Source organism: Giraffa tippelskirchi, chromosome 13 (genome assembly GCF_054371585.1).
Source record: "Giraffa tippelskirchi isolate mGirTip1 chromosome 13, T2T-mGirTip1v1.2.pri, whole genome shotgun sequence".
Taxonomy (NCBI): Eukaryota; Metazoa; Chordata; class Mammalia; order Artiodactyla; family Giraffidae; genus Giraffa; species Giraffa tippelskirchi.
In genome coordinates, this window is record NC_137287.1 from 27,391,637 (window position 1) to 27,414,240 (window position 22,604).

The following is a 22,604-nucleotide window of genomic DNA, read 5'->3' on the forward strand; positions in this document are numbered from 1 at the left end:
TACAGAATGCTCTTTTGTGGAAAAAGAAAGGGGGGAGTGGAGGGAATAATACAAATTTCTGTTTTTATTTGCTTGAATTTGAATTTAAGAACGCTAGCCCTCTGTATGGTATTTTTGAGTCACGTGAATGCACTCTCTCTTTGTGACAGGCTGCATGATGGCTCCCAATTCTTCACCCTCCCTCTATCCACACCCTTGCTTCAGCCTCACTGTGGGTAGAATGTACTTTCCCAGCCCTTAATGTGGCTTGGCCGTGTGACTTGTTTTCATCAATGAGTGGAAATAGTCATATGCCAAGGGCTTGCCAGAAATCAGAACATACTATAAAGGACACAGTAACCAAGTCACTGTGGAAAGTGAAAGTGTTAGTTGCTCAGCTGCATCCAACTCTTTGCAACCCCATGGACTATAGCTGGCCAGGCTCCTCTGTCCATGGAATTCTCCAGGCAAGATTACTGGAGAGGGTTGCTGTTCCCTTCTCCAGGGGATCTTCCCAACCCAGGGATCGAACCCAGGTTTCCCACATTGCAGGCAGATTCTTTACTGTCTGAGCCACCAGGGAATCTAGTCATTATGGCGTTGGCAGTAATTCACAAATTGCACACTGGATCAAAAGAGAAAAGAATCTTGCATTAGATTCCATAATATAGTCAGCTCTCCACATCTGTGGGTGGCACACCCTTGGATTCAGCACACTGCAAATCAAAAAAATTCTGTTAAAAAAAAACCAAAATCCAGAAAGTTCCAAAAAGCAAAACTTGAATTTGCCGCTCACTGGCAACTGTTTATGGAGCTTTTGATTGATTGTATTGTGTGTGTGTGCGCGCTTAATCTCTCAGTTATGTCCAACTCCTTGCAACCCCCTGCACTGTAGCCTGCCAGGCTCCTCTGTCCATGGGATTTTTCAGGGAAGAACATTGGAGTGGGTTGCCATTTCCTTGTTCAAGGAATCTTCCCTATCCAGGGATGAAACTTGTGTCTCCCATGTTTCCTGCACTGAAGGTAGATTCTTTACTGCTGAGTCACCAGAGTTCTTGGATTGTATTAGGTATTATAATTAACCTAGATATAATTTAAAGTATATGGGAGGCTACACATAAGTTATATGCAAATACTATACCATTTCATTTAAGGGATTTGAGTATCCACAAAGTTTGGTATCCTCAAGGGTCCTGGAACCAATTCCCCCATGGATACCAAGGGACAACTGAATGAAAGGTTAACATGTGACAGAGATGCGCTCAATTCAGTGGAAAAAAGATGAAGTGTTTAACACAAAGTACTGGCACAAGTGGCTATCTACCTAATGAAAATAAAATAGGACACAAATTTATACTAGATACAAAAAAAAAACGCCAGGTGGATTAAAAGCATAAGTTAAAACAATTAATAAAAAAACTTTCAAAAAAATTAAAGAGAATACATACATAATCAAATGATCAATGGACTTCCCTGGTGGTACAATGGATAAGAATTCACCTGCCAATGGAGGGGACACAGGTTCGATTCCTGGTCTGGGAGTATTTTGCATGTTGGGGAGCAACTAAGCCCATGCACTGCACCTACTGAGCCTGCGTGCCTAGAGCCCGTGCTCCACAACAAGAGAAGCCACTGCGATGAGAAGCCTGTGCGCTGCGATGAAGAGTAGTTCCCCTCCAGTCACTTGCTGCAAACAGAGAAAGCCTGTGCACAGTGAAGACCCAGCGCAACCAAAAATAAATATAAAAAACAATCAAGGGGATCTCCATAGTGGAGTCTGGAAATCTAGAAGCAATAAAAGGAGACATAATTGATGACCTAAGAAAGAAAAATATTTGTAAGGAAAATCATACCACAAAGTCAACAGACAAGTTTATTCTGCAAAATATATTTTCAAGACAGGACAAAAGATCAGTAGCAAAAATATACCAAGAACTTTACAAACTCATTAAAAAAAAAAAGTAAGGTTCCACTTCTGCTAATAATAAAGTAGCTTGTATCAAACCAAATATCCTAGAGATTACAACTGCAAACTCTGGGTAAAAGAAAAACAATGATCTGACAGCCTTGGCAAAAACTGGAAGGAAGCCAACACATGGAAGGAACAGCAGTGACTGAATCCTGTATCTTTACAAGCTTTGTGTCTGTGGCTCCAGTGATAAAAATCCACCACCTTGGGGGAGTCCGCAGTTCTGCATATAAACTCTTCCCCCATCTCTGACTGACCCAAACCATGCAGACATGAAGCAGCCTAATTAAAAGAATCAGATTTCAGCTACTTCCCAACAAGGGGAGACAGAGTTTGGAGTGTGAGTTCAGCATATTTAATACACAAACAAAAACATAACAGAATCCGTAGCTTCTGTAACACATCATTCCTAATGTCCAGAATGTAATACAAAATGACTAGACAAACGAAGAGCAAGAAAATGTGTCCCAAAACTCAAGAGAAAAGGTGATTATAGGAAATCAACCCTGCGGTAACTCAGATGTTATAATTAGCAGAAAAGGATCTTAAAGAAGCTATTATAACAATGCTCACTAATAGAGGAATAGGAAATTTTAGATCTGAAGATAAAGTACCTAAAATAAAACAGTACGGGAACTGACTTCCCACCAGAACTGGAGGAGGGAAGGAGTCAGTGGACTTGAAACTAGATCAATAGCAATGATCAAATTTGAGGAACCAAGAAAAATAAAATTAGGAAAAGATACGGACAGAGTGTCAGGGACCTGTGTGACAGTATCAAAAGGATCAACATGTGTGTGGCTGGCATTCCAGAAGGACAGGAGAGAAAGAATGCGGCAGCAAAAACACTTGAGGAAATAATGACCAAAGTTAAACTTGGCAAAAGATAAATTTACAGACCAGCAACCCCCTATCAGGATAAATACACACAAAACCTAGGAACATCACAATCAAACTGCTAAAAACCAAAAATAAAGTGAAACTCTTGAGAGCAGCCAGAGAAAAACACTAGTGACTATTTGGGTTACCACTAGCTTCTAACCCCCAGTAAGGAGCTCAGAAGACACCAGAACATCTTTAATGTGCTGAAAGAAAAGAAAAGAAAAAACCCTGTCAACCTGAATTCCATATCCAGTGGTAATTTCCTTTAAGAATGAAGACAAAAGAAAGACATTTTCAGAAAAACTAAAGAGGAGAATTTACCATCAGCAGACCTGCACCACAAGAAACCCTAAAGGAAGTTCTTCAAGCTGAAGGCAAATGATAACCAGAGGGAAACTTCAGGAAGAAATGAACCATAAACCATAAACATACGGGTAAATATAAAAGGCTATCTTTTAATCTCTTACTTTCATGCATTAAAGCTACAGCATAAAGTTTGAGGACGGTAAGTGAACCTAAGGTTTCGAGACTGTTTACATTTGGTACACAGTTAACTAAGCAGACTGAAAAGTTGCACATTCAGTTCAGTTTGGACTGAAAAACTGTCCAAACTGATGGAATTGTACACTCCTTATGATTGGTGCATGTTGTTGTAATTTACATCTAAATTTTTTAAAGTGTTTTCTTAAAAAACAAAGCACCTGGCTCACAGTAGTTATTCAATTACTGTTATTTATTATTGTTAGTAGTCTGCTAAACTATAGAACATTGGTTTAAGAAATATTGTCTTCTTATCACTGAAAGCAACATAGATGTCCATCAACAGATGAATGGATAAAGAAGATGTGGTACATATGTACAGTGGAATATTACTCAGCCGTAAAAAAAAGAACGAATCTGAGTTAGTTCTAGCAAGGTGGATGAACCTAGAGCCTCTTATGTAGAGTGAGAAAGAGAAAAAAAAAAATATTGCATATTACGCATACATATGGAATCTAGAAAAATGGTATTTATGAATCTATTTGCAGGGAAGGAATGGAGACGCAGATGTAGAGAATGGACTTGTGGACACAGTGGCGGAGGGAGAGAGTGAGACGACTGGAGAAAGTGGCATCAACATATATACACTATCAGGTGTAAGATGGATAGCTGGTAAGAAGTTGCTGTGTAGCATAGGAAGCCCAGTCTGGAGTTCTGTGCTGACCTAGACGGGTGGAATGCGGGGAGGGGAGAGGGGGGAAATATATATATATAATTATGGCTGAGTTATTCTGTGCTGGAAACTGGCACAATATCGTCAAGATTAAAAAAGAAAGAAAGAAATACCATCTTATCTCAGGGCCAGCTGAGCACACGCTTGTCCTTCTGCCCAGAATGTTCTCACCCCACACTCTCCCCCTGGATAATGCTGAGGCATCCCTTGGTCTTAGCCTAAATGGCATTTCCTTTGAGAAGCCTTGCCCGACATCCTCCCAGCAACGGACGGATGACTATCTCGGATCACATGTCCCCACAGCACCCTGGACTCGCAGCACTTTCTGCTTGTTGTCCATTTCCCATGAGGCTGTAGAGCCCAAGGGCCCTGGCTCTGCTCTCTGCCAAATCCCCTACCCTCGACACAGGGCCTGGTACCCAGAGACGAAAGGATCCCAGACCTCCTTTCTCCTTCCCGACTTACCGTTTGGCTCTTTCCAGGTCATCGTTGGCTTGCTCCAGCTCTCTGATGTACTTCTGCAGTTTATCTTTAATGGCTTTCGTCTGGGCAAGGTCATCCTCTAAGGCTGAGATCTGCCGGTAGCCTTCAGAATGCTGTGTTTTAAACTTCTCCTGAAGGACAGAATCGACACTGAGCGAATGACTTAAGACTCCCAACAAGGATGTTTATTTCCTTTCCCCATCATCTCCTTAGGATGCTGAAGGTCAATCCTGGGACGTACCGTCTCCCATTACGGTGCACATGTGTGGTTCCTGCCGCTAAGGATCCGTTGCTCCCCTCTGCACAGCCCGCCGGCACCCCAATTTCTTGAGGACCTCTTGCAGCCTCCACTACAGCCAGGGGACAAGCCTAAGCTCAGTCAGGAGAACCTTCTGTCCATGGACATGGGCTCTTAAGCAAGTAAGGGATGATGGGGGGAGACAGGGGCCGTCAAGCTGTCCAGTTCCGAGTGCTTCCTGAGCATCTGTCTGTACCTGGTCCCCTCCCACAAGGGTCCCTGCCACCTCTGGTGTCCAGAAGCCCCCAACCATCTTAAGCAGTCATTCTGTGCAAGGCGTCCACAGCCATAGAAAGTGTCAGCAACCTCTCCGAGCCTGACCCGCAAGGGCAATACTGATGCGCTTTACATGACATCCCTGGGTTACAGGGACAAGAGCAGAATCACAGTGACTTTGGTGCTCACGCCTCACAGTCAGAGCAGGACATCGCTGACTCAGTTCGACGACTATTCTGACTTTGTGACCCAGGACACTCTCCCTGTGGCATGGCGTATTTAGAGGGAACTTGGGCACCTCTGGGGGAGGGAGGGAGAGAAGGGGAGGGAGAGGGAGGAAGGAGGAAGGGAAGAGAAGAAAGAAAAAACCATAACGTTTTTCCTGGAAGCAGCTTAGTGTGACCTGGCCGGTGCTTTCCGAGGCAAGGAACAGCCCAGATGAGGCCTCAAGAATCTGCTGCCCTGCAATGACAGCAGCTAATGTATCCTGTGGGCTTCCCCAGTGGCTCAGTGGTAAATAATCCACGCCAAGCAGGAGATGGGGGTTCGATCCCTGGGTCAGGAAGATCCCCTAGAGCAGGAAATGGCAACCCACTCCTGTATTGTTGCCTGGAGAATTCCACGGACAGAGGAGCCTGGCGGGCTACAGTCCATGGGGTCTCAGCGACTAAACAACAACAGCATTTACTGCAAGCTACTCTGCGCCAGCCTCTGGGCTCAGGACACCCCTCCCGCTGCCTGACCGAACGCCATTTCCGAGGTGAGGCTCAGGCCCATCGTCAGCCCAGAGTCAACCAGGAGCGAATGATTGAGCTGAGACCCATCCCGGGCCGCCTGGGCTCGTGCTCGCAGAACACGAGCTCTTCCACCGAGGTTCACAGAGGAACTGATCACACGCGTGTGCATACACACTCCCACACTCCCGTGCTCTCCCTGTCTGGGTCCGCTTTCCAATTATTTTCCGTCATCCCACAATCTCACCACCTTTCCCTCCTCCACAAACAGAAACGAAGACACTCCCTTCCCACAGGAAAGGCCCAGAGTTTAATTTGAATGTTAAAACAAGCCAACTCCTCTTCTTTCCTCAGTCAGTCCAGTACACAAAGCTGTTGCTAGAAACAGTGTTGGGGCTCTGGGGAGGGTGAGGTAATGGTGCCCAGGGCCAGAAAGGCGTGGCCAGAGCCATCGTGAGAGAAGAAGGGCCTCAGGACAGACAGACGGTTACAGGGTGAGGACAGGGCAGGGGTGTCATCCTCAGCCACTCAGTCTCCTCAGAGGCTCTGTTTCCTGGCTGTGAGCACAGGAAGCGTCTCAGCTCAGACAAGCAGGGGCCGAGCAGGCCCAGGCTCGGGCGAATTCCCAGGCATGGCTCTGATCGCTTCCACCCTTGGCCTGGGTGCACCCCCAAGACCAACAGGAGGGTACAGGATCCCAGGTCATTAACCTAAATTCCTACGCGGGTTCCCAGAGGATGCGGTTAAGGGGCTTGTCCACCAGCACAGAGATTCAAATGATGTCCTTTGAACTTGGGGACATGAGAAAGCTGTTGGGCTTTCATCTGGGGCTAATTATAATAAACTGTCAGCTGATGGAGGCATCAATAGACGCTCTGTTGGATCCCTTACAAGCTTTTTTATTCATCTGACGATGAATAAGCCAGTTGTCAAGGAGTCCGCCTCAGTTGAAGACTTTTCTCTTAGGTGACAGAAATATGTGCCGGGGGCCGTTCTTCACTCCGAGGCCGTCCCCTTCCTCTCCTGCTCTACACCCTGTGTCTCACAAACCTCACAGAGCTGCCACTTCAAGGTCTTGGTCTGGAAGTAGTTAATTACTTAGCAAATGTGTATTTATCAGCATCCATGCAGGTCCTCCTACCCTCTCCTAACCATGGTTCAAACCACCAGCCTTCTGGCCCTGAGCCCCCTTCAGTGTAAAAGCTGTAATGGTTCCCCAGTGCCTAGGGCAGCAGTCAGGCCATTAACAAAATGAGTGACGTGGGTGTAACCTGCAAATGACATTCAGTCCTTGACGTCAGAGTTGGGGAGATGGGGGGGACAGTAGCTGGGAATGGGGTGACCTTGCCCTAAGCAACCACGACTCTGCCTTTTGTGGGTAAGGACGAAGGCCGGGCTGGGGTTGCAGGAGCCACCAGAGGAAGACCAAAGGAAGCTGGAAATCCAAGTTCTTACAAGAAGCCTCATAATTCTGAATGCAGATATTAAATATTTTTTTTAAAAAAACCACTAAAGAGATAAATGTTACTATCAAAAGAATGAACCATAAGCAAGCCCTCACCTCTAGTTAACAGCCTACTGCAATATTTACAGGGAAGAATACAGAAGTTGGCAATTCACTTTGAAATGCACTGGGAAGACAGATTGATGGATGGACAGATAATAAAGAGCAAGTGTGGCAGAGGTCGTTGGCAGAGCCTAGGTGGTGAACATACAGCTGTTCACTGGGAAATTCTTTCAACCTGACCATGTGCTTGAAAGCTTTCATGATAAAATGTCCAGTGAAAACCACCAAAGGCTTAAGCAAACAACATCTATGGGCCAGACTGACCTGTGGATGGCCAGTCTGGGCTCTGTGGTCTACACCATTAAAGCTCATAGTCCACTGGTCAGCTTCCAAAGTCTATGGGGTCTTTCCTCCGCTACTCCTCATCCCTCAATCCCCAATCCATCTGCTTGCCCCACTTTCTCCTCTGTGCTAGTAAACCCAGATTCCCAAGGTCCACTTGACATTCATTCTTGCCTCTGTCTGAGCATCTTTTCACTAAATGCTTCTGACTGTCAGGTCTGTCTTCCCCACGAGGCTTCCAGGGGCAATACGCACATCTCCACATCTCTTTCTTGTGCCTCACACCTAGCCCTGGGCTCACACTGCAGGATTTTGGCTCTTCCCCCCGCCGCGGCTCATCAAAATAAATATGAGCAGCTCTGTTTAAAAAAAAAGAAAAGAAATTAAGAAAGAGAGGAAAAAAAAAGACATGCAGGCCTGCTGTGGCCCCACCCAGACTTCCTGAGAATGAGAATCTCAGGGCGGGTTGGGGCCAGGCCTTACTGATGTTTACAAAGCAGGCTAGGTGACCCTGCCTGGCAGTAAAAGCCGAAAGCCGTCTCTAAGGCCAACATAACACTTCGTGATCATTTGCTAACCTGCACCGAGTGTCCAGTCTTTACCCCTCAGAGCAGTGGTTCTCCAGATACTCAGCAATGCCTGCAGATACTTCTGTGGTCACCACCTGGGGCAGAAGGTGCTACTGGCATCTAGAGGGTGCAGACCAGGGATGCTGTTGAACAACCCCGCAACGTAAAACTCGGCCCTGACAACAAAGAGTCGTGTGGCTTCAAATGTCAACAGAGGCTGAGGAGCCTGAGTTCTGTCCAACAGAACTTTCCACAATGATGGAAACGTTCTACAGCCTCTACGTTCACACTGACACCCACTAGAGATGTGTGGCTACTGAGCACTTGAGAGGTGGCTAGTAAGACTGAGGAATTAAATTGCTATTTGTTTTACTTTCATTAAACTTAAATGTCAATTGCCACATGTGGCATTCCGGACAGCATAACCGTGGGCCTTATAACAATCAGCAATTCCAGCCATGATCCATACTCTAGAAAAGTCTACCTTCCACATGTGCTGTGGGATTGCTAAGCATGGCCACGGGACTAATGTGAGACCTGTCTCTTCAGTTCAGTTCAGTTCAGTTCAGTTGCTCAGTCGTGTCCAACTCTTCCTGACCCCATGGACTGCAGCACGCCAGGCCTCCCTGTCCATCACCAACTCCTGGGGTTTACTCAAACTCATGTCCATGGAGTCAGTGATGCCATCCAACCATCTCATCCTCTCTTACAGGAGCACTGGGAGCTCAAGGGCCCCACATGCCCACAGTTCTAGGGGTAGAAGGGAGCCTGGGCCGGGGCCACACCCACAGGCTCCCCTCTCTGGTCACGGGCCCTGGACGCCCATCCACACACCTGGGGGTGTCTCCCCTCACCCCCTCACCTTGATGTTCTCCAGCTCCATGCGAAGGTGGTTGTTTTCCATCAGCAGGTCCCTGTTTTTGCTCTCAGTCTGTTGCAGCTGTGTCTCCAGTTCCGCCTCGTATTCCCGGCTTTCCTCCTGGAATTCCCGGAGCTCCTCTTGCGTGTTCTCTGCCCTGTGGGATTCCCAGATGTCAGCTCATCACTGAGCGCTTATGTGTTGCTGAGGATGAGACATGGATCTGCTCTTCATTCAACTGCCTTTTGAGGCAGGAACTGTCATGACCCGTATTATATACATGATGAGGTCATCTGTCTCAAGGTCCTCCCAGGTGGGTAAAGAACCCACCTGCCAATGCAGGAGACCTAAGAGATGCACGTTCGATCCCTGAGTCAGGAAGATCCCCTGGAGGAGGGCATGACAAGCCACTCCAGTATTCTTACCTGGAGAATCTCATGGACAGAGGAGCCTGGCGGGCCACAGTCCATGGGGTCACAAAGAGTTGGACACGACAGAAGCAACTAAGCACACACACGCATGTCTCAAGGTCAAACAAGTCAGACACAGGGCGTGGAGCTGCCCCCAGTGCGCCCAACTCCACAGCCCTTTCTTAACCAATTCACTGTCCACTCATTCATTCAATGTGTATTTTCTGGAACCCAACATATATTTCTGAAGTAAATACACTTCAGACTGTATACTCTCTGCAGAGTTATTTACAAGCAGAAACTGGACATAATACAAAGGTTCACTTACCATACCACTATCTAGGGTCCCTGCTTCATATCCCAAACACCCAATTCTGGCTTCTCAATCCTTAAAATTCAAGGCTCTTTTTTTTTTAACAAGCCTTTGAATCAAACTAAGAATAAAGACATTAGAGGAGCCTCAGAGGAGCTGGAATAAGCCCTGCCTGTGTAGATTACAAGAATCCACGAGAAGCAATGAAAGAAACAATGTTAAGCACACACCCACAGCTCCCAGATAGGGGTACTGAAACACTGGTTTCAAATTTAAAAACTTGTAACAACCTAGACTGCTAGATATAGGGAAAAGTTCTCTCCCACACACCAAGGGCTGACCAGATAAGGCTTCCGGGAGTTGATATAACACTGCCACAATTTGATACTCTCTAAAAATGTGTTAAGTTCAAATCATATTCATTCCTAAACTGTCAAACCCTATTAATAGGGTGGTACAGATCATTGGGATATGACAATACCTAAGATAAAAAAAGTCTGAATGTTAAGTTTTTCATAGTTTACTTATCTTGAATAGTATAACTTTGGAGGAACTAAGGTGATTGGCAGTGGAGAAAGAATCAGAACATGAGAAATTCCTTAAAAATTTATTGACTTAAATAATTTTGCCTATGTTACAAAATAGCAACAATAAAAAGAACGAAAAGAAACCGTTTACACTTAAAAAAACAAAGAAACAGACAAACAAAAAACTGCCAGAAAATAAGCTGGGAAGTAGCACAGCCCTCTGCTTAGGACCCTATGCTTTGGGGTCCAAATCCCAGCTCTGCTGCCCCCCCTACCCCGGTTGTGTGCCTTTAGACAAGTTACTTGCTGTCACTGAGGCTCAGTCCTCCATTTGTAAAATGGGGTGAGAATGGTTTCTCCATGGGCCACCATGGAGATTTAATTGAGATGATGTATGTTCAGTTCTTCACAGGGCTTGGCACACAGCAAGCCCACCAGTAACTGTTCCCTGCCGTCACTGTGGGAAGAAAACGCAAGGTGAACTTGGGAGAACTGACCTCTGCTTGTAGGTCATAGCCAGGTCTTTCCAATAGTTGGCTTCTTCCTCCTCGGAGCTGAAGGTCTTGCCCGAGTCCGCCATTGTGGAAATGGGGGGGAACGAGGTCACTCCTCTTGGTGCATAATGTCTAGGACAGAAAGTTTTAAAGCTATTACCCACATCTGGTTAAACAGCTGATCTTTAATAGAGGGGGAAAAAAATTCCTGAACTTTATCTTGGATTAAATGTGGCCAAAAAAAAAAAAAAAACCATTGCCAAAAAAATTAAAAACTAAACCCAGACAAACTACAGTCTATTATTTACATTACATTCATTACATTATATTACAGTATGTTACATTCCATGGATGGATACACCTACCAGGATCTTCTGATTTCATTACACTGGAGGGAAGGGGAGAGCAGGGCAGCTTAGGGGTTCTAACTTAGGCAACCAGGTACCTCCACCATCTCCATCACCACAGATGGAGAATGTCAGAAAGGAAGTCTGCAGGGTGAGGGGATACTTGACACCAGCTTCGGACACTTTTGGTTGGATTGGCCTGTGGATCCATCAAGATGTAACACCGGATCTGAAACTCGAGGTGAAGTCCGGGCTAACATCACAAATTTAAGAGTCATGCGTTTGTAGCTGGTTCTTCCCTTTTTCTTGTGCCTGAACCATCAAAGAATCAAGTGAGGATTTTTGATGGAACTCTGAGGAGTGCCAGTATCTGAAAGCTGAGCAAAGAAAGAAACAGTGATGGAAGGAGACAGGAGAAACAAGTGAGAGGGATGAGAACCAGAAAAGTGACTATACTGGGAGGAGTCAGTTTCAAGGGGAAAATGGGGAATGAATGTTCCATGGTATTTGAGATGCAGAGAGAAGCTGGCAAGATGAGCTCTGGAAAATATCCACCCACGAGACTTGGTGAAATGTTGGTCACTGGTGATGTAAGCAAGAATGGTTTCAACACTGGGAGGAGGGATAGAGGGGGTGGAGGAGTGACTGGGAGGTGAGGAAGAGGAAGCAGACAGGATTTTGGAGAACTGGGTGTGAGAAGAAAGGAGACAAATTAGACGGAGTCCCTTGGACAGCAAGCAGATCAAACCAGTCCATCCTAAAGGAAATCAACCCTGAATATTCACTGGCGTGACTGATGCTAAAGCTTTAATACTTTGGCCACCTGATGCAAAGAGTTGACTCATTGGAAAAGACCCTGATGCTGGGAAAGATTGAAGGCAGGAGGAGAAGGGGACGACAGAGGATGAAATGGTTGGATGGCATCACTGACTCAATGGACATGAGTTTGAGCAAACTCCGGGAGATAGTGAAGGACAGGGAAGCCTGGTGTGCTGCAGTCCATGGGGTCACAAAGAGTCAAACTCGACTTTAGCGACTGAACAACAGAGGGGAGTGGTGATAGGCTCTGAGGATGCTGAGCTATCCAGGGCAGAGGTCAGGAACAGATTTCTATTAACAGTTATCAGTCCTTGGACTCCTTGCTGATAGCGCTTCTCAATGTAATAGCTTATTTTCTCAATTTGTTTAAGACTCTGAGTTTGTCAAAAGGTTATTAAGAATTCAAATGAGATCCCTCCAAAGTCCCTTCTTCCCTTCAAGCTAGCTCACGGTTCTGTCTTTGGGGACAAAAGAAGGAACACAACCCCTAACTCTGCAAGACATAACTAACAAGCTGAATATCTAGGTAAAAAATACAAATCATTCCACTAAATATGTCAGTTTTGACATGGACACGATCACCAACCAAGTGGGTCCCTGGTAGAAACTGAACAACGATACCTACATCTGAGTAAAGCACTTACTGACAACTCTACATCTGTTAGGACCTGTATTCGTATCTCTCCCTTCAAATTTCTCGCCCTTCCCTGATTCAGAAAAAACATGCCATGTCCCCACCCACTCCCTTCTGGGGAACAGAATTTCTCTGAAAGCTTGACCAAAGCAGAGAAGCTAGAGGGAATAGAAAGCTGTTAACTTGATTTTTTTCCCCCAGTCCGGCATCCCTTTTTCCATCTTTTTGTAATAGTACCCCAATGTTCTCTTGGGGGAACCAACTCTACACTCCTTCCATGGGGCTCAGGTGGACTTGTCATCAGCCACTGTACCTAGGAGATGGCACTCATGCCTCCAGCATCAGAAACAGGCTCAGAGGTAGGCCTATCCCAAAGCTGAGCCCAATGATAAGGGTGGGTCTAACCCAAGTTGAACCAATGACAAGGATCAGCCTAATTCAAGTTAAGCCAATGACTGGATCAGAGGTGGGCCTAACCCAGGCTACACCAGTGACAAGGATGGGCCTAACCCAAGAAGAGCCAATGATGGGTTCAGGGGTAGACCTAACCCAAGCTGAGACAGTGAGTGTCCAGACCCAGGCCTTTCAAAGAGCTATCAAGAAAGAAACTCTCTGAAGGTGTAACTAACCTTACTATAAAGATAATTTCACAATATATACATGTCTCAAACCATCATGTGCTACACCTTAAACTTACACCATGTGATATGTCAATTATATCTCTGTAAAGCTGGGCTGGAAGAAACACAAGCTGGAAGCAAGATTGCCGGGAGAAATATCAATAACCTCAGATATGCGGATGACCCCACCCTCAGAAAGTGAGGTGAAGAAAGTGAAGGCAGAAAGTGAAGAAGATCTAAAGAGCCTCTTAATGAAAGTGAAAGAGGAGAGTGAAAAAGTTGGCTTAAAGCTCAACGTTCAGAAAACTAAGATCATGGCATCTGGTCCCATCACTTCATGGGAAATAGATGGGGAAACAGTGGAAACGGTGTCAGACTTTATTTTTTTGGGCTCCAGAATCACTGCTGATGGTGACTGCAGCCATGAAATTAAAAGATGCTTACTCCTTGGAAGGAAGGTTATGGCCAACCTAGATAGCATATTTAAAAGCAGAGACATTACTTTGCCAACAAAAGTCCGTCTGATCAAGGCTATGGTTTTTCCAGTGGTCATGTATGGATGTGAGAGTTGGACAGTGAAGAAAGCTGAGTGCCGAAGAATTGATGCTTTTGAACTGTGGTGTTGGAGAAGACTCTTGAGAGTCCCTTGGACTGCAAGGAGATCCAATCAATCCATCCTAAAAGAGATCAATCCTGGGTGTTCATTGGAAGGTCTGATGTTGAAGCTGAAACTCCAATACTTTGGCCACCTCATGCGAAGGGTTGACTCATTGGAAAAGACCCTAATGCTGGGTAGGATTGGGGGCGGGAGGAGAAGGGGACAACAGAGGATGAGATGGTTGGATGGCATCACCGACTCGATGGACATGGGTTTGGGTGGACTCCGGGAGTTGGTGATGGACAGGGAGGCCTGGCGTGCTGCAATTCATGGGGTCGCCAAGAGTCGGACACGACTGAGCGACTGAACTGAACTGAACTGAAAGCCAGGATCTGTGGTGGGAGGAATGGAGAAGAAATTCTCTTTCCATTAGGGTTCGTGGTGGTCACCTCTATCACAAGGGAGGAGCCTGCCTGAGAATGAAGCCAAAATAAGAAAGCAGGGCCAAGAGGTGGACACCTGGGTCCAGTCATCCCTGACTGAAGGTGAGGAGGGGTAATCAACTTCCTTTCTTGGTTGTACCAGTTAGGCCTGGATTTCTGCTACCAGAGAGGCCTAATGAATGTTTGGAGTGAACTATCTTGTTTGCTGAAAGTAGAAAGAATAAGAGCACCTAGAGTGTAGATAATAGTAATTATCACGGTGACAGGCAAGGGCAAACCTAATTCTGGTAATCCCTGCTCAAGCCACAAGCTCTAATGAGCCCAGAGCTCATCTAGTGTGAGGTCACCAGACAAATGTCTACAATGTTAAGAGCCCAGAGCCCACGCAATCGTGATTGAGTGCCGTGTGGCCATTGATGATTGTGTAGACAGTCTCAACCGCACGGCATGGGGAGAGCTCTGTGTATAGGAGGGTGAGAAAGTCAGGAACCAGGAACAATGAATGTATACTGACTTCTCCTGCTGCTTGGAAAAAGCTCATGTTCAAGTTCATCATCATGAGTCCCTGCCTACTTCTCTAAACATTTCCTACAGCCCTGCCCCTCACCTGCTTATACTGCAGTCACACTGCCTTCTTTCTGTTCCTTGAACACACCAAGCATGCTCCCACCTCAGGGCCTTTGCAATGGCTGTTCTCTCTGCCTGGAATGCTCCTCCTTCAGATCTCTGCCCACAGATCCCTTTCTTGCCATTCAGATCTCAGCTGAACTGTCGTCCCCAGAGAGACCTTCTCTGAAGATTCCACCAAATACCTCCTCCATCCCTTCACTGTCACATTAATCCCTGCTTCGTTTTATTTCGTCACTTTGTGAGTTGTGTTTCTGTTTTATCTGAAAAAGTTGGCTTAAAACTCAACATTCAAAAAATGCAGATCATGGCATCCGGTCCCATCACTTCATGGAAAATAGAAAGGGAAATAATGGAAACAATGACAGACTTTATTTTCTTGGGCTCCAAAATCACTGCAGATGGTGACTGCAGACACGAAATTAAAAGATGCTCCTTGGAAGAAAAGCTATGACAAACCTAGACATATTAAAAAGCAGAAACATTACTTTGCTGACAAAGGTCCGTCTAGTCAACGCTATGGTTTTTCCAATAGTCACGTACCTATGTGAGAGTTGGACTATAAAGGCTGAGCGCCAAAGAATTGATGCTTTTGAACTGTGGTGTTGGAGAAGACTCTTGAGAGTCCCTTGGACTGCAAGGAGATCAAACCAGTCAATCCTGAAGGAAATCAGTCCTGAATATTCATTGGAAGGACTGATGCTGAAGCTCCAATACTCTGGCCACCTGATGCAAAGAGCTGACTCATTAGAAAAGACCGTGATGCTGGGAAAGATTGAAGGCGGGAGGAGAAGGGGACAACAGAGGATGAGATGGTTGGATGGCATCACCAACTCAATGGACGTGAGTTTGAAAAAGCTCCAGGAGATGGTGAAGGACAGGGAAGCCTGGCGTGCTGCAGTCCATGGGGTTGGCAAAGAGTTAGACACAACTGAGCAACTGAACAGCAACAACTGGAATATCAGTTCTGAGCACAGGGACCTTCACCATCGTTTTTTTTTTTTAAATTCCCAACGCCATGAACAGTATCTGGCATATAACAGGCATTCAATAAATGCTTGCGGAAGGAAAGAACACAGGGGAACATAGAGATTGACCACTTGCTGGAAAGGGATGTGAGTTAAGGAAAAGAAGCAAGAGGCCCTCTGAAGGCTAGTTTCTATAAATCCCTAGGATACTTAATGTGTATCCGTGTGCTCAGTCACTCAGTCTTGTCTGACTCTTTGCAACCCCGTGGACTATGGCCCACCAGGCTCCTCTGTCCATGGGATTCCCCAGTCAAGAATACTGAGTGGTTTCCCATTTTCTTCTCCAGGAGATTTTTCCCACCCAGGGATCAATTCGGTCTCCGGTGTCTTCTGTATCAGCAGGCAGATTCTTTACCACTGTGCCACCTGGGAAGCCACCATACCACACCTGATCTTAGCCAAATGACTGAGAAAGGTACTTCATAGAATGGGGAAAAACCTTTCTCGCTCAGCACCCGAGTGGCATCTCATTGATGGGAAGAGGCTGAAGGACAGGGTGTCATGTTGGAAACTACCCACTTCCCAGGTTTACATGATAAGGAATACTCAGTACAGTTACTGGAGTTTTAATAAGCTTCATCCTGCAGTCTTACCAAAGATGAGTTTTAGAAAAGGGCACTGTTATCATGGCCATGAGGCTTAGAATTTAAGCCTCCATGAAGAAATGAAATTGAGATGTTTTAGGAGGAGTTCCACTGTGGCTCTAATTACAACCCCTGCATTTTAAAAACACCCCTTAGGGAAGAAGAAGACGATGCTCAAGGCTAAGAGGAAATAAATAACAGCTCAACTTCACTTTCTTATGAAACACTACACTTAAAAATCTAAGCCTTTCTTTTTTTCCACTTGAAAATATCTCAGAAAAGTTCTAATGTGCATTCTTGTCTGCCACAGACAGCAGGCAAGATGACTGGCAAAGGTTCCCCTTTCCCAGCATTATTTACTCAAGTTTATCATCACCTTCTGTTTGTGGGGTGCTAGGCATTTAATATGTCATTTAAAAACAACCTGACCCTGTTTACCTCTAAGATGCTGGAGAGAGAGAGAGAGAGTGTGTGAGTGTGTGTGTGTGTGTGTGTGTGTGTGTGCATGTGCTAAGTCACTTCAATCATGTCCAACTCTTTCTGATCCTATGGACTGTAGCCCACCAGGCTCCTCTGTCCATGGGATTCTCCAGGCAAGAATACTGGAGTGGGTTGCCATGCCCTCCTCCAGGGCCTCTTCCTGATCCAGGGATTGGTAAGGCAATCACTGGGCTTCTTGGGAAGCTAGAGCAGAAACATTACATGTCTTGGCCATCTCCATAGATGCAAAGGAGTGACAGAAGCAAACCAGACCCAAGTGCAAGGGAGACTTTGAATTTAAATTCAAGGTCTCCTTGGGGTTGCTGATAGACTGCACAGAAGTCAGATTCAGTTTTTGGGCCCCGCGGTCTTTTAAAAGGCACTGTGACAGGCAGGTGTCAGTGTGTAGCCATAGCATACACAACTTTGTACCCACTATCTTCAAACTGGATACTGCATGCATTTATTGCATCTGTGTCAAGGGATTTGGCTTGCTAACTCGCATTCTCAATACACCATCCTGCCACATCCTGTCCCAGCAGCTCTGTGGGCAAACCTGCTGGGCACCTCAAGTGTATGTGCTACAGCCTGCAAGCACAAACTCAGATCTAGTGGTCCCAGAGGTATTTATTTTCTGTTTTGGATAACTTAGATCTATTACTCTTACAAAAGCGTTTCAGCAAGCTTTTTTTTTGGGGGGGGGCATGTTTTCCATGATCAAACTTATTAGGAAAGTCTGAAAACACACTTGAGACACACACCTTTGATTTCAAAACTCTAGAAAAGACAAAGCAGTCTTTCTCAGCTCTCCTCTGAGTGAAGAAAGCCAGCACAGCTGGTCAGGAGCAATCCACACCTACAAACCATCAGGGATTAACTTCTCCACCCCAACCACACTCCTTCCCAATCAAAACACATGGGAGAGGGAGAGAAAGAAGCTGCCAAAGGCCAGCACAGGCTCCCACAGCTTCCACTTTATGACGCAGGCTTTACATTTTGCATAAAATGACATCACTGGGGCAAAACCAGTCAAGAGTCAGCAAGTCTGACTTCTGTCTCGGTGCTTTCAAAGTCTGAAATGATCTACCCACAAAAAAACCTCAGCAGGCATGCAAGGACATATGCTCAAGGGTGTACACCATCACTGAGGGTAATGATGAGGGGGAAATGGAGAAACTTAACTGAAGACTGACTGGAAAACTGTACAGTTAAGAAGAATTAAAAGTAATAATGTGGAAGAAAGTTTATGTTAAGAAAGTGCCATTTTTCTAGTGTATGGCACATGAAACTCTGCTCAATGTTATGTGGCAGCCTGGATAGGAGGGGGTTTGGGGAGAATGGATACATGTACATGTATGGCTGAGTCCCTTCGCTGTTCACCTAAGACTACCACAACGCTGTTAATTGGCTGTACCCCAATACAAAATAAAAAGCTTAAAGTGTAAAAAAAAGAATTAAAAAAAAAAGGTACCATTTTTGTTTGCAAATGTACCTTCCGCTGTGTACACAAACAGAAAAGGGTCTGGAAGGAGGTACCAGAATGGGAGTAAGGCAGACACTAAGATGAGAACTTGTACCTGACATCTACTACAATAAATATTTTTTACAATAAGCGTATATTGCTTTTGAAATCTTAAGGCGCTTAAACATGAACAGCAACAAAAAACCCAGAAAGCTACTGTCCAAGGAGAATTTTATGGTACTGAATCAAGATGCCAGGGAGGGAGCTTTTCCTACAGTGCTGTATTCTTCTCCATTACTTTCCAAATATTTCCCAACACCTACTAAGTACTAGGCACTGCTGAGCGTGGCAGACCCAAATCACCTACATCAGGACTAGGTGCAAACATTGTACCAGCTGCAGACACAAACTCTCTGTCTACCCGCACAGTCCTGTTAGGGAATTATCTTGTGAGCAAAGGGAGTGCAATCTCTCTGGCTTCACATGTTCTAAAGCAAAAGAACACACTCCGGAAACAAAAATAACATCCTAACAGAAAAAGCGAAGTTAAGAAACTATTATCCAAAATGGGATAAAACACACCAACCAGAGGCCTCTGACACTTTAGGAGCATGGATCATCTGCATCTAATCTGACACGAAAGACATACCAAGAGGAAAGATTGAAGTTTCAAAAGTGGTGAAATACCCATGGTGGCGGGGGGCGGGATAGGGGGCGGTGGCCAGAGGGGTCAGAGATTAGTGGCTCTGAGAGTCGCGGGACTCCAATTACCCTTCAAACGACCCTACCCACATCCTACGCTTCCCCGGTGGCTCAGGTGGTAAAGAATCCGCCTTCAATGTGGGAGACCCGGGTTGGATCCCTGGGTTGGGAAGATCCCCTGGAGAAGGAAGTAGCAACCCACTCTAGTATTCTTGCCTGGAGAATCCCCATGGACAGTGGAGCCTGGTGGACTACAGTCCATGGGGTCGCAAAGATGTGGACACAACTGAAGCAGCTTAGCATGCAGCATGGACAAGCGACTCACACACACACATATACGTCCTAGGATGCCATCCTTTCCTAGAATACATCAATAAAACTCACAGAGAAAATCAGAAATTTCTGTCCAGCACAGGCTGCATAGGCAGGCCATTTCTTTAGAAAGGAATTTAAAGGGACCTAAAAGTAGAGAGAAGCACAAGCAGGTACAAATCCTGGACCAAGAAATCAGGGAAGGTCAAGCCCTCAGGAGACACTGAACTTGAGAGGACTGGAGAAGATAACCTTAGGTTCCCCCAAAATAGCAGTGTCCAGCGGGGTTTCCTATGACCTCAGAGAGGCAGGTAAGCCCAACCACCGCATTCAAGCTCTAGAAGAAGCGTTTTCATCCTTTATCCAATCCTTCCCCAAAGTGCTGTCAGGGGAAATCTGAACCGTCCTGCAGCAGAGATCTGAGAAAGGCGGAGGGAACAAGACTGTTCCAAACACGTTCCCAAAGGGAGGGGAGTGCCAAGGAGGGGGGAGGTTTTTGGAAAGAGGCCTCCGCCGAGGGTGGCAGCGGGGTGGGGACGTGGGCGAGAATGGGGGCGGCGGGGGGCTACGAGGACGGAGAGGGAGGTGGGGGCAGCAAAAGGAAAGGGTGAGGGCTGCGGGGCAGAAAACTGAGAGAGAAGGGAGACGAGGGGACTCTAGGAAGGATGTCGGGGTGGCGGGGGGGGGGTGGTGGTGGAAGGGAACAGGGCAGAGCAAACGGGCTCCAGGGACCCGGGACGAGCAGGGCAGAAGGGCCGAGGAAATCGAGCAGGGAGGCGAGCGCAGAAAGAGAAAGAAAGTTGGCGAAAGGGTGAGGAGCCGGGCGCGCAGGACACAAGGGTGGGAAGGCACAAAGTTAGGTAGGGAGGCTCCAGGGAAGCGCGATTTTTCGAGCCCAGCGCCCAGGAAGAGACGCCCAAGTGAGGGGCGCGCCAAGGTCCCTGCAAGGCGGCGGCCGGGGCTCCCGAGAGGGCGGCGGGCGCCGGGCGTGCAGAAGAGTTTCCCCGCGGCCGTGGCGATGACGGTGGCGGCGGCGGTGGCAACCCCCGAGCAACCCCTACCCCGGGGGCCGCAGCTCCGCACTTACCGGCTCCGGCTCTGCGGACCAGCGGCAGCGGCGGTGGCGGCGGCGGCTGCCGGGGGCGGTGCGGCCAGGGCCTCCGGCCGCCGCCCCCGCCCCCGCGCCCGCGGCCGCGGCCGCGGCCGGCGTCGTCCATTGGCTGCCGCGCCCCGGGACCGCGTCCGCCGCGGCCAATCAACGCCGAGCAGCGCCTTTTGGAAACTTTTTTCCCCAGGTCCCGGGCGCGGCACGGCCACGCGGCGGCCCTAGGCGGGCTGGCGGGAGGGGTTCTGGGAGGCTCCAGCTGCTGGGCAGGGTTCTGGCCGGGCTTGGAGGCTGCGAGCTGCTCCCTAGACACCGTGGGGAACGGGCTTGGACTTGCGGGCCACTTGAAGAAAATATGACTCCCTGCCCTTGAATTTCCTGCGAAGCAGATGGAAGAACAAAGATCTACGTCCGCTTAGAGTAAGCAATGTCCCAGGTCCTTCCCAGAACTTTACAACCAATATAAACATCATTATCTCCTTCAAAGGCAACAAAGCTCCTTTATAGGAGTTTGTTTTGGGGCCTGGCCTTGAATCCTAGCTCTGCCCCTTAGTAGCTGTATGATCTTGAGCAAGTTCAGTCAGTTCGGTCGCTCAGTCACGATGGCCTCTGCGACCCAATGGACTGCAGCACGCCAGGCCTCCCGTCCATCACCAACTCCTGGAGTTTACTCAAACTCATGTCCGTTTAGTCGGTGATGCCATCCAACCATCTCATCATCTGTCGTCCGCTTCTCCTCCTGCCTTCAGTCTTTTCCAGCATCAGGGTCTTTTCCAATGAATCAGTTCTTCACATCAAGTGGCCAAAGTGTTGAAGCTTCTGCTTCAGCATCAGTCCTTCCAGTGAATAACCAGGACTGATTTCCTTTAGGATTGACTGATTTGGTTAGGGCAAATGAACTCTGTGATTTACTTTCCTTGCCTATAAAATGGGATTCGTGATAGGATTCTACCCCTAGGATTATGCAGAGATGAAATGAGTTCACTTAGCATTTGTAAAACGTTTAGGACAGTGCCTCAGCACATAGTTAAGTACAATCTATGCAGGAGTAGAAGCGGGCAACAGAGGATGAGATGGTTGGATAGCACTATCAACTCAATGGACATGAGGTTGAGCAAACTCTGGGAGATAGTGAAGGACAGGGAAGTCTGGCATTCTGCAGTCCATGGGGTGGCAAAGAGTCGAACACAACTGAGCAAGCGAACAACAAAAAATGTAGGTACTGATCATGAATTTTTTTACTGGTCCCTGGTAGCTCAGTAAAGAATCTGCAATGCAGGAGACCCGGGTTCGATTCCTGGGTGGGGAAGATCCCTTGAAGAAGGAAATGGCAACCTGCTCCAGTACTCTTGCCTGGGAAATCCAATGGGCAGAGAAGCCTGGTGGGCTACAGTCCATGGGGTGGCAAGTGACAGACACCACTTTGTGACTAAACCACCACCATCTGTGTCAGGCATAATACTAATTTCTTGATGTGGGTTTCATAGCGGTCCTACTTGTTCACCACGTAGGATTTTTTATAAATTTTTACTGAGCACTCACTTATAGCACAATAAATGTCAGACAAGACACCTGTCTTTAAAGGGCTTGTAGTATTAAGAAAGGACACTAAATCAGCAAACAGAAAATGTGAAATAATTTCAGGTGCTAATTAGTGCTATGAATAAAGCAAGGTCGTGTAATAGAAAGGGGCTGGGAGAGGTCCCTTCAGATAGAATGTCAGGGAAGGCCACTATACCAGGTTACAATGGAGCTGAGACCCAGATGATGAGAATCACAGGAAAGAACTTTTATTGTCTTCATTTTAAAGATGAGAAAGCAAAAGTGTAGGAAATTTAAATGCATTGCCCAGGGTCTCATAATTAGTAAATAAATCAGGCCGTAAAGCTGGGTATGTTTGACTCCTAACCAGTGTTCTTTGTCACAATATTGGAGGCAGAGAGATCTTAGCAACTTTGAGGCCTCCAACCAGACATGGAATCCCTCCTGTATCCCCACCATGGTTAAGAACGGCCTTGAATTCCTCTTTGTTGTTGTTTAGTCACTCA

The 22,604-nt window shown here is 46.8% G+C and overlaps 1 protein-coding gene across 13 annotated transcripts in view; it reads right to left on the reverse strand.

Moving 5' to 3' along the window:
- Positions 1 to 20,640, reverse strand: part of NDE1 (nudE neurodevelopment protein 1) — a 54,772-nt gene extending 34,132 nt beyond the window's left edge. For 10 of the 13 annotated variants that reach the window (XM_081556283.1, XM_081556281.1, XM_081556282.1 and 7 more), the window contains exons 1-4: positions 20,539 to 20,640; positions 10,799 to 10,927; positions 9,055 to 9,208; positions 4,509 to 4,657 (exon numbers count right to left, since the gene is read on the reverse strand). In XM_081556283.1, the coding sequence (XP_081412409.1) occupies positions 4,509 to 4,657; positions 9,055 to 9,208; positions 10,799 to 10,881 (386 nt within the window). In that variant the 5' untranslated portion in view covers positions 10,882 to 10,927; positions 20,539 to 20,640. Of the gene's footprint in view, positions 1 to 4,508; positions 4,658 to 9,054; positions 9,209 to 9,789; positions 9,933 to 10,798; positions 10,928 to 11,240; positions 11,520 to 20,538 lie in introns of those variants that run through there. The other 3 variants (XM_081556291.1, XM_081556285.1, XM_081556294.1) reach the window with 2 other exon arrangements.
- Positions 20,641 to 22,604: the final 1,964 nt, after the last annotated feature.